Genomic DNA, 13,309 nt, shown 5'->3' with positions numbered 1-13,309 from the left:
GTTTTTTTTAATTGTCTATCACAACTTCTAGTATAACATCAAATATAACAAAACAAATCGCAAAACGCAAAGTGATTTTAAAACTAACCACGGCAATGCTCTGTTTTGTTAAAAAACAACGCTGTGTTGCTCAGCCTTAGAGACGTCAAATGGGCCAATGCTTCGGTCTGCTTGTTTTTTGTTTCTGTGACGAAATTTCATCAAAATTGACAACGTTTTGATTTCCAGGCCGTGGCATTTTCTGAGGATGGAAACCCCTGGTGCTGGAAAACTTTCCACCAGCTCTGTCATTGTGGCTTTGTTGGACAAGCGAGAGGTGGGAGGGACAGGGAATTTTATTCCCGATGATCCGGAGAAGGGTTTAATCGCAGTGAAGGCGTCGGGCTTCAGGCAGTGTGGCCGGTTCTCGCAGTGTTATTGTGACGATCGTGAGTCATGTTGTTTTCTTAAAGCCCCAGCTAGGCTCATCCTGGGATAATGCCACCATCTCGGCTCTTATTAAAAAAAGGTGCATTTCCCCTCTCCTGGTTTTGGAGAAAAGCCAGAAAACGTGTCCTGAGTGACCCCTAAAGGCTCAGAAACCACGGGCAAAGAAAGGGAACCTCATATTTATTAGGTCTTTTAAATCCCCTGATGTTTTGGGGCCTGACTGGGGATTTTTGAGTGCTTGAGGTCAATGACGCGGGAACGAATGCTCTCAAGGCACCCGAGGAACTGCCCTGGTTGCTGTGTGGATGGGAGCTGCTGCCTGCAGCACGGCATCTAAAGCCCAATTTACTATCTGTGAATAATCCCGGCCTGACAGCGCGATTCCTGGAACTCCACACATCATTCCTGGGAAATGGCGTGGCATTCCAGCCGGCGACCCGGGGAGAATTCCCATTCCTTCCAAACTGGCCGGTAACCAGCAGGGAGATTGCTCTGACGGTGTGTGCCATGGCAGAGATGGGTTCTCGGGGACGAGCGCCAAGATGACAGCATGCTCTGTGCATGCGTGACACATATCTAGATCTGTCGGGTGCGTGTGTACAGGGCATATTGCGTGTGCTAATAGAGGTGCGTGTGGACTGTGCATTAGTACGTATGCGGGAAGACGTGTGCATGGTACAGGATTTCCGGGGTGGGTAGATGGCTATGTGATCCAGTGTTGTGTGGCTGGATGAACATGTGTATCCAACAGTGCTGTGCGTATGGGCGGGAGGAGCTCTGTACAATAAGTTGGTGTGCAGAGGGCTGGCTGGGCGAGAAAGGGCGGCCTTGTGATTTAAGGCACAGTCGCGGGGACTCAGGAGGTCTGGATTCAGTTCTCAGGTCTACCCCAGACCCCCGGGGTCCCTGGGGCACGTCCCCTCAGGCTGAACGCTCTGCCGGAGTTAGGCACAAGCCCCAGTTTGGGGATCACCGTGATGCACGAAACTCCTGCTGAAACCCTGGAGGCGTCAATGGCTCTGCCTCGGGGCATGCGCACTGGGGCCGTCCGGACGCCCCTCTCCCCACAGAGGCGTTCGGTGGCCTAACCCGCCTGAGGAGCCGGATCCGCTCAGCGTGCTCAGAGGCTCCCATCGGCGAGCTTGCACAAGGCGGCCGGGGGAGGAGGACCACAGCCGCCCTTGGAACGTTTAGCCCAGTGCTTCTTAGGGTACTCAGCTGGGAGGCGGGAGAGTAGCCGGTTCAAATCCCCCCTCCACCTAACGGGGAGAAAGGATTTGAACGGGGAGTTTGTGCCCTGACCCCGGGGTACAGGACAGTCTGATGTCGGGCCCCAGCCCCTCCCCTTGAAGCTGTTATGCTGCAGCTAAATAACGAATGAGCCACTGGGGCAGGGGCTGGCTCCCACATCCCCCCCATCCTGGTACGTGCGCCAACCACCAGGCAGCAGAATCATGCTCGTGCTGGTGTGCTCGCTTGCCCGCTCTCTTGTCCAAACGACCCTTTGCGAGCCAGTGCGCACAAGCCCGAGCGTGGCTGTGTCGCCTGGTGGTTAGAGCATTCGCCCAGGATGGGGGAGACCAGGAGCCGGTCTCCCTGCTCCACGGAGTCTTGTTATTTATCCCCAACGCAACAGCTTCAAACCGGATGATGGAGGGAACTCCACAGCAGAACTGCCCAATGGTTAGAGCACTCGCCTGCCAGGCGGCAAATCCCTTCTCCTCCTTTGGGGGAGGGGGCACTTGAGCCGGGGGGGTCTCCCACTTCCCAGATCAGTACGCTCGTCACTGAGCTAAAAGTGATGAGCATGATCCGTCCTCGGCGCTCGACACCTCCCTGCAGCCTGGACCTCGGTGCCTGCCTCTGAGAGCACGGTGGGGCTGTGCACCAGCCCTGGCTGGCATCTTCCCTTGGCTAGCGTAGGCGGCTCCCCACCTAGTGCACTGGCTTTTGGGAATCGCTTCCCCAGGGGCCTGTCTCTCCCCAGCCTTCTGAGCTCTCCGCCCTTCATCTCTCTGCGGGGAGAATGACACGTCCCTCTGCCATGCCCGGTTGCTGTGAGGCCGAGCTCATGGATGGCCGGGGGCTCAGGTACAAGAAAGCTGAGCCCCCAAGACCCAGGGTATAGCTAGGACATGGCCCTCCATGACTCTGCGTAGGACCCGGTGATAATGCGTCTGCCCAGGAGCCCGAGGGTTCACTGCTCAATGGTGGAAATTGCACTTTCCGTCTGGGGCAGGAAGGGTAGACTTCTCCTCCCGCTCTGCATCCACTGGGTCCCCGCTGCAATGAACAGGAAGGGACGCCCCTGAGAGCCGTCCTCCTTGCCCCCTCGGTGATCTGAGTCTTGCCCTGCTCAGGAATGAGGGGTGGGGTGACCCAGGCAGAGTTAGGAGCAAACGTGCTCCCATCCCAGCCCCGAAACGCCAGCTTTTGGGGTTGTGGGATCTTGTAAAGCTCCTCTCCTGTGCCATAGTCCTGAACCAAGGAATGTTGGCCGTTTCACAGCCCAGAACGTTTGTGAAGTTCTCGGTGTTTTGGGACAAATGCATTGTTGCTGGAAGGAATGTTCCCAGTTTGGCGTTTTGGAAACGTGGAGGTTCCCTGGGACAAACGGGTCGGTTCTCACCATGGGAGAAGGGCCCTCGGACAGGGGGGACGACCCTGAAATGGGCACATGAGTGGGGGCCCGTTTCAGTCCCAGGTGATGCCTTCCCAGTGGCATAGCCATGTGCATGACGGGGCACGGGGCCATGCCCTCCTCTTGCTGATGTGAATCAGGAATAACTGCCCATGTGAGAGGAGAAACACGTGTGTTTCGATTGGCTGCAATGCAAAGAGGTCTGCGTGGCTGCCACCTCCCGTGAAGGCCTGACCCAAAGGCCATTGCAGACCAGGGCAAGATGCCCACTGACTCCAGTGGGCGTTAGGTCCGCGCCTGGGCGAGGGAAGGATCAGCAGGCTGGGTTTAGCCAGTGCCATGTGCGACCCCGATCCACTGCACTCACCTGTGTCTCGCTCTCTGCGTCTCTGCCCCTTGCAGGTAGTGCAGAGAAGAAGAAGGCAGCCACAATGCCTGACTCGCCGGCCGACGTGAAGACTCAGTCCAGATCGACACCCCCCAACATGCCTCCTCCGCCGCCAGCCGTCACGCAGGGAGCCACGCGGCACCCCTCCTTCACGCCAAACACCAGTGAGTAGCCGGGGCAGACGGGACTGGGGTGATGCGAGGGGCTGGGACGCGGTGAGCAGACTCGGGGCCGGATCCTGTCGTGCTGACGGAGATGTCACCTGGAAAGGGTACTCCCCGAGAGGGCTCTGTGCCCTGTGCCACCGGGCAGCGTATGGGCCCTGTTACAGCTGCCCCAGGGCAGGAGGCCATAGGGAGGGGAAGGGCAGGGAGCATCTTCCCCCCATCCCTGCCCCAACATTCTCCTGCAGAAGCCAGCCAGGCATCCCTGGCTTGCGCCCGCATGGCACCACACAGGGCTCATCTGGGGCCGCCGTGCGCATTGCCCACCTCAAAGGGGCAGGCTGGGCAGGTGAGGCCTGGCCAGCCCCCCAGCCAATGCTCTTGATGAGCACACGCCCGTAGGCAGGCCTAACACCTCTCCTCCGTCACCGCCCTTGCTATGCCCCGGGGCTCTCAAAGCTGCAACACACCTCTCTGTGTTAGCCTTGTGCTGTGGAGAGAGAGTAACTGCTCTCGTCCTGGAACGGGCCTTTGTGTTCCTTATTTATTTGCATCTCTAAAAAGGACACAAAGCACCTGCCCTTCCAGCACCTTCCTGCTCAAAGTGCTCCCTGCGGTTAGGGAAGTGTGGTTATCCCCGTGTCGCAGATGGGGAAACTGAGGCACAAAGAGGGAGTGGGTGATTTGTTCACAGTCACCCACTGAGTCAATGTCCTGACTGCCAGCACCCACCCCTCGCCTCCCACTCTAACGACGAGACAACACTCTCTCCAATACAGAAACAACTGGAACCAGTTAGGAAATTATGAATATTTTCTGTGAAAATCTGAGGACGAAACAAAACATTTGGGGAGGGGTTTTTGTTGTAATTTTTCGGGGGGTCGGGGGAAATCAGTTTATCAACCAAAAAGCAAACAAGCAACAAGCACTCCATTGTTCTCACTTCTGCTGAAAAAGCTGAAAATTTCCTGAGACACAAAAATTTCCCACCAAACATTTTGCTAGAAAAAAAGGCCCAAATTTTTGTCAGCAGCAAAAAAATGATGAATGCAAACTGTCAAGCAGCTCTAGGAAGAACCGGGGGGGAGAAGAAGGGGATGGCAGCGAACCCCAGGCTGGAAAGCCACGAACAAAGGGGAACTCCCATCTGGTGCCAAGTCACTGCGGCACTGAGCTGGACTTAGCAGTGCCAGAATCTGGGCTGTTATGAGCTGTTGATGCTGGTTTAACCCGTGCTCCCCTATGGCCTGTGTGCATCAAGTCATTGTGGTGGGATCCGGGATTACCTTATCACTGGCTGCCAGTTGCAGGCTACAGCATTGATGTGTTCTCTACTTTCTCTGGTGGGATAAGGAGACCCACGCCAGTTTAATTTCTACAGCATTGTAGCCCGTTTCATTCCCCTCCTATCACCAGGCACGGACCGGCTGGTGCCTTGATAGGTTGTCTTGGATCTCATCCACCTCCTTTCCCCTAAGACTTTGCAGCCTCCTTCGTCTCTTTTCAAACGAATGGAGCTGTCACACAGCACAGGGCTGGGGGTGCCAGGAGCACATGCCGCAGGGGCACTCCCTCGCATGCCAGCGTGCCCTGTTACATGGGTAAGCTGCACTCTCGGAAGGTTTGGGACAATCTACACCCAGGAGGGTGATGGAAAGCTAGAGGTCAGGCCAGCATGGCAAGCAAATGATCTGGAGAAAACCTGCCCCCTTGAGCACATAGCCACAGACTGGCACGATTGGGGCAGGCTGTGTGGAGCCGGTCCCATGGGAAAGGATGGAAGAGGAGCAGTTGTCCTGCCAGTGATGGGGTGCCGTCAGGATCTGTTCCAGGTGGACATCACAGGCCAGTTTGGGATCAACCTGTGACCATCACTGAAAATGTTACATGGTACAAACAACGGGGCCAACCCTGAATGGTGCCGAGCACTTGCAGCTCCCATTGGCTTTAGTGGGAACTGCTTGTTCCCTGTCCCGGTGTTCGTGGCAAACTCCTCCTTCCATCACTGTCCTGAGAAGAAAGAAGAAACTGAACAGGATTCCTGCTTGCAAGGAGTTCTGGGAACAGCCTGGGGAGCTGGGCCTGGGATGGATTTAACCCTGTGCTCCCCAATGGCCTGTCATCTATCTCCCTATCTACCGATCCCCATACACATCTTCTACTAGCTAGCTATTTCTTCCACGACCCTTATCAGTGTAGTATCTGAGCACCTGGAGCTGTCGGTATCGCCAGGCAGGCAGTGACGATATGTGGATGTGCCACAGTGTGACACATTGATGTGTGATGTGTGAATGGCACTGCACCATAGTGTGGAATGGGAGACAGTGCATAGAGCACTGGACTGTGAGTCAGGAGACCTGGGGGATGTTCTCGGCTTTGCCACTGGTCTACTGGGCGACCTTGGGCAAGTCACTTTCCCCCTCTGTGACTCAGTTTCCCCATAATGATACTGACCTTCTTGGTAAAGCCCTTTGAAATCTGCTGATGCAAAGGGCTATAGAAGAGCTAGGGAGTATTATAGCTAGGACCCTACCAAATTCAATGTCCATTTTGGTCAATTTCACAGTCGTTTTTTAAATCGTAAATTTCATGATTTCAGCTATCTAAATCTGAAATTTCACGGTGTTGTAATTGCAGGGGTCCTGACCCAAAAAGGAGTTGTGGGGCTGTCGCAAGGTTATTTCAGGGGGGGTTGCAGTACTGCCACGCTTACTTCTGCGCTGCTGCTGGTGGGGGCGCTGCCTTCAGAGCTGGGCGCCTGGCCAACAGCCGCCTCTCTTCGGCTGCCAAGCTCTGAAGGCATTGAAGTATGTGTAGTAATACCCCGACCCCCGTAAAATAACCTTGTGACCCCCCTGTAACTCCCTTTTGGGTCAGGGCCCCCAATTTGAGAAACGCTGGCCTCCCCTGTGAAATCTGTGTAGTATAGGGTAAAAGCACACAAAAGACCAATTTTCTTAGGGGGGGACGGACCAGATTTCAGGGTCCAGGATGCGTTTTTCATGGCCGTGAATTTGATAGGGCCCTAGATGGATGGTGTTCAAGGAGAAGGCACATAATCCGGTTGCACACACACCCACGTTCTGTCACATCCCCGACAGAGCGCAGGTGTCAGAGTGCGCAGACAGAGAATTGCTCCAGGAACGCTCCCAGGGGGCCTCCTCCTCCTGAGCTAAACCACGAAGCTGGGAGGGCTCTGGGGCACAACCAGGGCTTTGTTCAGTGTCCCTGCAGCACACCTGAGTCCCCAGCCCCGCTATCCGCCCTCCCCCCTTCTATTCACAGCTTCCACAGGATCAGTCATCTCGCGTGACTAGTCCTGGCAGCCCTGCCCTGCCCCTTTTCCGCAGAGCTTCTCCACTGAGTTGCTGCAGCCACCCTCCTCCCTGTAGTAAGCGGGGAAGGCTGGGGATTGGTGTGCACCGGCTGCGTGCTGTATCTGGCAATGTCCTGGGACACGCTGCAGGGGCTAGTCACAAAGACATGTTACAACCTGCTCCGGGCTGCTCCAGAGACCCAGACGGAGGAGACGCAGCGGGAGGTGCCAGCAGACACAGAGGAGCCCTTTGCAACCAGATCGGTTTGGCTTTAGTGGGCTGGAGGCCACTTTCTCTAGCCACCTCGGGCAGCGGGAACAAGAGGGGACGTTAGCGGGTGGGGCTGGGCCTTGATCACTTTGGAAATGTAAAACTATTGGGCCAAATTCATTCACCCACTAGCCCAGGGAGGAGCACGTGGCATCTCCTTGCTGTCCCCTGGGATTCTGCTAGTGGGGAAATCCTCCAGCAGCCACTCCGGTGGCATTCCCCAATGACTCCCTGGCCAGCACCACCTACTTTGGGGGCTTGCACCGACCAGCAGTGGAGCCCCCCGTGGAGGGAGAGGAGATTGCAGGCACCTTGCCATACTTTATTTGCCCCTTTGTGCCAATGAGCGAGACAAACGGCGGGAGAGGTGACATCTTTTACTGGACCAACTTGTGTTGGGGAGAAAGACCAGCTTTGGAGGTGCCCAGAGCTGTTCTTCCGGCCCAACGGCTACATCACTGCCAACAACCGTTCTACAAACGACAGAGCCAATGGCCCACGAGTCACTGTACGAATATGTGTGTGTGTGTGTGTGTGTGTGTGTGTGTGTGTGTGTGTGTGTGTGTGTCCTCTGCACTGGCATAGCTGTTGCTCTGTGAAATAGCTGGTCTAGATCTGTAAGAGACGCCCCTTCCCACCCCAGAAGAGAGCCTTGCCTCATGACCAAATAGAACAGCTTCTTGCTGATAAATTCTAAGAGCAAAAAAAACAACAACCCACCAACGCCTTTGACAACTGCTTAGCCTTCGAACGGCAAAGCTGCTCCATCTGCTCCGCTCAAGGGAATCCAGGCAAGGCCCAATCTCTTTAAGGTGTGTTTGGTAGCGGGTTGGTTTGGTTGTTTTTTTTAACCCTGAGCTGCATTCCCAGTCAGTGCAAGCGCTGGGTTTGGAACCAGCTGTTCTCTAATTAGAAATCGGATTCTGATCGTCTGTGATCTGATGGGTTTTGCTTCTAATCTGAGCTCTGCAACAGATGTGGTGCCTCTTAATTCGTACTTGGGTTTGTGCGTGTGCATCTGTGTGGAGCGGGGTGTCCCCCTCCTCCAACATGCTGGGTTTTTCCTAGCCACACTGCGGCTGAGGGTGACGCTCTGTATGTATTGAGCATGCATAAAGGTTACAAAAAGGCAAAAGAATTTTAAGTTGTCCCTTTTGCACTTAGTCCTAGTGAATATTAGCAAACCGCCTGACTCAGATCTGCACTGAGACTTACCCTGTAAATCAGGGACTTTATTAACCAGCAAACTTAATGGTTACCACTCTTGAGAGCTCTGTGCAGCACGGGGGGAGGAAGCCGTGGGACAGGGCAGAAGCTGAGGAGGTTAGTAAGAGTGTTGGACTCAGGGAGGCAGCCGGGGGTGGGGGGTGCCAAACACTAGAGGGCCATGTTGGATTCAGAGGTCAGTATTTATCCCCTGAATTGCCTGCTTTGGGACAGTGGCAATTCTGCCCCATCCAGGGAACTTTGTCTAAGGGCTAGTGCAGGGTTCTGTTCCCAGCCACTGAGTCGCTGTGTGACTTGGGCCAGTTGCTTCCCCTCTCTCTGCCTCAGTTTCCCCAAGGCAGGGTTGTGATACCTGCCTCGCCTGGGAGTGGCGAGGCTTCCTTTATGGATCCCTGCAAAGTGCTTGGAGGTCCCTGGATGATCAATGCCATTTAGGAAGCACGGCCAGGCCTTTTCAAGGCAGGGACCCACAGTCCATTCCAAGGAGAAGTCCGTTAAGTCTCTCACCTCTGGATTTTCACCACGCAGCTCCAGTTCAAGCAGATGGGGGCCGAAGCAGCCCAGCCCCCGCCCAGCACTGTGGAAAGCTGCCCCCTCTGGTCTCTCATGATAGCGTGTGTTTTATTTTGCTTGCAGATCAAGAAGCTGGGCCTCCGACGTTTCTGCCTCGCGGCCGTTTTCATGGTTGCTTGAAATGGTCGATGGTCTGTCTTTGTAAGTAAAATGAAACATACACTCTAATGAGAGACCCAGAGCCCACTTCAGCTCTCCCTGCCCCAGAGAGCAACCCCGTGTCCTTAATGCTGCACTGAGTGCGAGGAACGTCCTGCCCCGTGCTTGTGCGTGGGTGGCAGAACCGGGACAGTTCTGCTACGTGGCAGGCAGGAGCTGGATGGGGTATGCCGCCCCGTGGGAGGGTGGGGGCGCTTGGGGTGAAGCCGGGGCACTGCTTTTACCTGGATATTGCCTCCTCCCCAGAGCACAGGGGCACAGGGCACTTAAGGGAGCTCCCAAGCGCGTAGCCTGCTCCGTGGGCTGTGCACTCGGCCCCAGGGCGTGGGGAGCCGGGTCACAGCCACAGGCTACCAGCCCTTTCATTGAGTGGTGCACAGCAATCGCAGGACACGGCTCCAGGCCAGCGTAGGGGCAGGATGGGGAGCTGGCAAACACACTGGTCTGTGGGAGCAGTGCTGGGATCTGCCCTCTGGCAGCTGCTCCTGGAGTCCCGGGTGTCTGCGTCCATTGCTGTCTGTTAGCCCCCGCCTTGTGGGAGCAGCGAATTCACCACCGGGGCTTGTGGGTGCGAGCACATGAGGGCGTGCAGGGAGGGTGCTTTCAAGGGGGCTGCCGCTGTTCGTTTTTTACCATCTCCGTCCGAACGGGACTTTTTCCCAACCCGCTCGCTCCCCCGTTAGCAGAGCGGGCTACGAGGGTGCAGGCTGCGTCCACAAACCTTCCGTCGGGGCCATGTGCGGAGTTTAACTTAGTAACACACCTGTCACTGGAATAAAAGCAGTTGTGGCCGGGGGGTTATTTTCGGCATCTCTTTAGCAAGCGGCTGATATTCCTTCGTAGTAGAGCGAGAGGGAGCCTGAGAAAACACCAGAGTCAGGGCTGCTGGTTTCCAAGAAGCGTAACCACAGCGGGGCAGGTTAGTAGTGAACGCGGGAAGGGGGGATTTTGAGAGCCACGGGGCTATTCGGCAGCTGTATTTTCTCAGGGCGAATCGTGGGGCCCTTTGGGGTTTGTGTTCCCGGCAGAGCTATGTTCAGGGGGACTTGGCGCCCCGATTTCATGGGGGGGGGCATGCACTGTGTCACGGAGCCTGTGAACAGGAATCCCTCTGCTTTTCCGAGCGACTCTGGTTCCTGGGTTGTGCTTCTAGCTGCTGCGGTTCCTGCTCCGGGGAGGCGAGGGGACTAGGCAGAGGGGGGAGACTGGCGAAAAGCCTGTAACTGACGGGCTATCCAGGGAGTGTAATTACCCAGCAATCGGGCTGGTTCTGTGATTTCAAGCTGCGCTGGACAACGGGCAGAAGTGCCCAGGGCACAATCCCCGCTCTACTTTCTGTGGGCAGGAGAGGGAGATTGCTCAGCAGCGACTGGCATGAAGGCACCTTTCCTAGGGGCTGATCTCTGCACACGCTAGGAAATGCGCGGCCTGTAAGTGCCGAGGATCCACTGCTGCGGGTTCAAACAATGCAGGCACAGCTTTAATGCAACCGATTGTTCTGCAGGCTTAGAAAGCAGATGTCAGGGCCTGGCCCTGCCTTTCATTCTGTGATTGCAGATAGCCGCGTGTGTGGCTGAGGTGAGTTAGGGCTGGATTTTCCAAAGCGCTCTGCGCCCGTCCTGCCCCCCGGGCTGCTGAACACCTTGGAAGGTGGCTCCTGGGGCCCTTGGAAGCGCTTGGCACGTGCGGGAGCGAGCCCTAGACATCACCACCTGCAAACATCCCAGCCAGTCGAGCAGCCCCAGGCCCTCGCTCCGCTGTCAGGTTGTATTTGCCGAGGCTGATGCAAAGTGCTCCCCATCCCCGTGGTGACAGCCCAGGCTGGAGCCCGCGTTGGTTGTCCTGCGGATTCTCCCTGGGGCTGGGGAAGGCGAGTTGTTCCTTCCGGTCCATGCTCTGGTCCAGCAGAGGTCACGTGCTGATACACAGAGCCCCCTGTGCAGCGAGGGGCAGGATTTCCAGACAGGCTCTGCTGTCCTCGCGCGTTGTGTTTGTGTCGCTGTTAAATGACTGGCTGAGCCAGGTCTCTCCGGGAGCAGGGCGGGTTATTGATTTATTGGGCCTGATGAGCACACGGCCGCTTCGCGGCACATTCATTTACCCGCGGGGGCCGTGGCTGATTGCCCTGCTGCTTGGCTGTCGATTGGAAGCTGCCGTGGCCGGACATTGGCGTTCACGTTCCCTTCTGTTTGCAACACGTCGTTGTGAGACAGACGGACTCCCCATGTAGCCACCAAACACTGACATATCTTCCCTGCCCCCTGGTGCTGACACCTCCTGCCCTCCCCTCGCTGACATGTCTTCCCACCTCCCTTCCCCGCACAGGACCTGCGCATGGCATCCTCTCTGCAGGTCACCAGCCGCACACTGAGAACTCAGCCTCCTGCTCCAAAAAGCTCACTTTGGTAAAGGAAAATCCCCATTAGCTTCTGGCTGTCTAGAGCCTATGGCACATAGTAGAGCCATTCTGATTCTCTCCAGTGGGGGGGCAGCATTACTTGCTAGAAGCCCATTACAGCGTTCTGCCAGAGGCCAGCCACTGGTCTTGAAAGCCAGCGTCTTCTCCAGTGACCATCTCTCTGTCTCTCTCATTGCAGTAATGAATGGAAGCAGCCACTCCCCTACCGCTATCAATGGAGCTCCTTCCACCCCCAACGGGTTCAGCAACGGGCCTGCCACCTCCTCCACTGCCTCCCTGTCCACCCATCAGCTCCCTCCCGCCTGCGGCGCCCGGCAGCTCAGCAAACTCAAGCGCTTCTTGACCACCCTGCAGCAGTTTGGGAACGACATCTCCCCGGAGATCGGGGAGCGGGTGCGCACGCTGGTGCTGGGGCTTGTGGTACGTTCTGTGGGGCGTGTTTGTCCGGCATGCGCCATCGGAGAGACGGACGTAGCTGTAACCGAGCCAGGCTTTTCCCTCCCAGAGCTGTGGGGCCAACTCCGCAGAGATTTTTGCTGGTGTTCCTGAATTTGCTCTGAGGAAAAAATTTGCCATTTTCCCAGAAGAAAACTTCTCCCCCTCTCTCCCCCCAGCAAAACTGGGAATTTCTCCTGCATTTGTCACCAGGTACAAATTGCCCATTGCGGCCTCAAGCCCTGCACCGAAATGCAGAGGTGAAGAGGGAATTGTCCAAATGAACTGACCTGCCCCTCCCCAGCCCAGCCCCGTGTGACTAGTAGCCCAGGGCCTGTGGCGGTAGCCATGTGAATTCTAGAGCCCAGTGGAAATGCCAGCTCTGCCCCAGGCTGGTGGGAGGGAGAAGCGGGGTCAGTGCAGCGAACGCTGGCCGTGTGAACGGGCTGGTGACTCCTCTCTGAGCCTGACCCTCTCTCTGCCTCGCAGAACTCCACGCTGACCATTGAAGAGTTCCACTCCAAGCTCCAGGAGGCGACTAACTTCCCGCTGCGCCCCTTCGTCATCCCCTTCTTGAAGGTAGGTCCCTTATGCTGCCCAGTCCTGTCTAGCCCAGGGCCGTGGCCCCACCAGCCCCCGATGACACCCCATGGGGGAGCTCTGCGGTATCAGGCACGCTTTGACTTGGGAGATGGTTGCTGTGGGTGGCACGCTTATCAGACTCCTGGGCTATGGGAAGAATTTATCTGCTCTGTCAAGGAACATGCAAATACCTGAGTCAGATGGGGACAGATCCCATAGAGCTGGGGAGCTCTGGGGTGGAGCCCAGGAGAGTTGGGCAGTAGTGGGGGGTCGTGCTGGGTTGATTGCCTGAATGTTGTAATTTTAGGAAGCCAGGAACCCCCTTCCCCGTGTTCCTCGGGCTCACCCCCTCCGCTCACATGCACAGGAATATGCTTTGAAGGACTCACTCCCTCCTCTCCATTGGGGTGGCACATTCCCTTCTCCCGCTGCCCCCAGCTTTGGACCAAGGAACTCAGCAGGCCCTTGTCTCTGCACTAGCCGAGATGCTTGTGTTTGGCTTCCCAGTGCCGCAGAGGGGGCGTCTTGACTTCCAAGGAACGTTTCAAACCAACGGGAAGCCCTGTCTCTGTCTAGTAAGCTTTGTGGGGCGCTGTAAGCCCAGGGCCCGTGCACCAAAGAGCGCTCTCCAGCCCCGGGATTCCAGGCCCCTTTTCTTCGGCTTCTTTTCCCAAATAACACAAATTCAGCACGTCAATCGTGTCC

At 56.4% G+C, this 13,309-nt stretch overlaps 1 protein-coding gene across 16 annotated transcripts in view; it reads left to right on the top strand.

The window, feature by feature from the left end:
- Positions 1–13,309, top strand: part of CBFA2T3 (CBFA2/RUNX1 partner transcriptional co-repressor 3) — a 111,211-nt gene that overhangs the window by 79,104 nt on the left and 18,798 nt on the right. For 7 of the 16 annotated variants that reach the window (XM_065567355.1, XM_065567341.1, XM_065567345.1 and 4 more), the window contains 4 exons: positions 3,473–3,622; positions 9,073–9,150; positions 11,766–12,007; positions 12,512–12,601. In XM_065567355.1, coding sequence (XP_065423427.1) covers positions 3,473–3,622; positions 9,073–9,150; positions 11,766–12,007; positions 12,512–12,601 — 560 coding nt within the window. Of the gene's footprint in view, positions 1–3,472; positions 3,623–7,750; positions 8,612–9,072; positions 9,151–11,765; positions 12,008–12,511; positions 12,602–13,309 lie in introns of those variants that run through there. The other 9 variants (XM_065567350.1, XM_065567353.1, XM_065567356.1 and 6 more) reach the window with 4 other exon arrangements.

This window comes from Chrysemys picta, chromosome 14 (assembly GCF_011386835.1).
Source record: "Chrysemys picta bellii isolate R12L10 chromosome 14, ASM1138683v2, whole genome shotgun sequence".
Taxonomy (NCBI): domain Eukaryota; kingdom Metazoa; phylum Chordata; order Testudines; family Emydidae; genus Chrysemys; species Chrysemys picta.
Note: the sequence above shows the minus strand (reverse complement) of the source record. Positions and strands in the feature narration are given on the sequence as shown.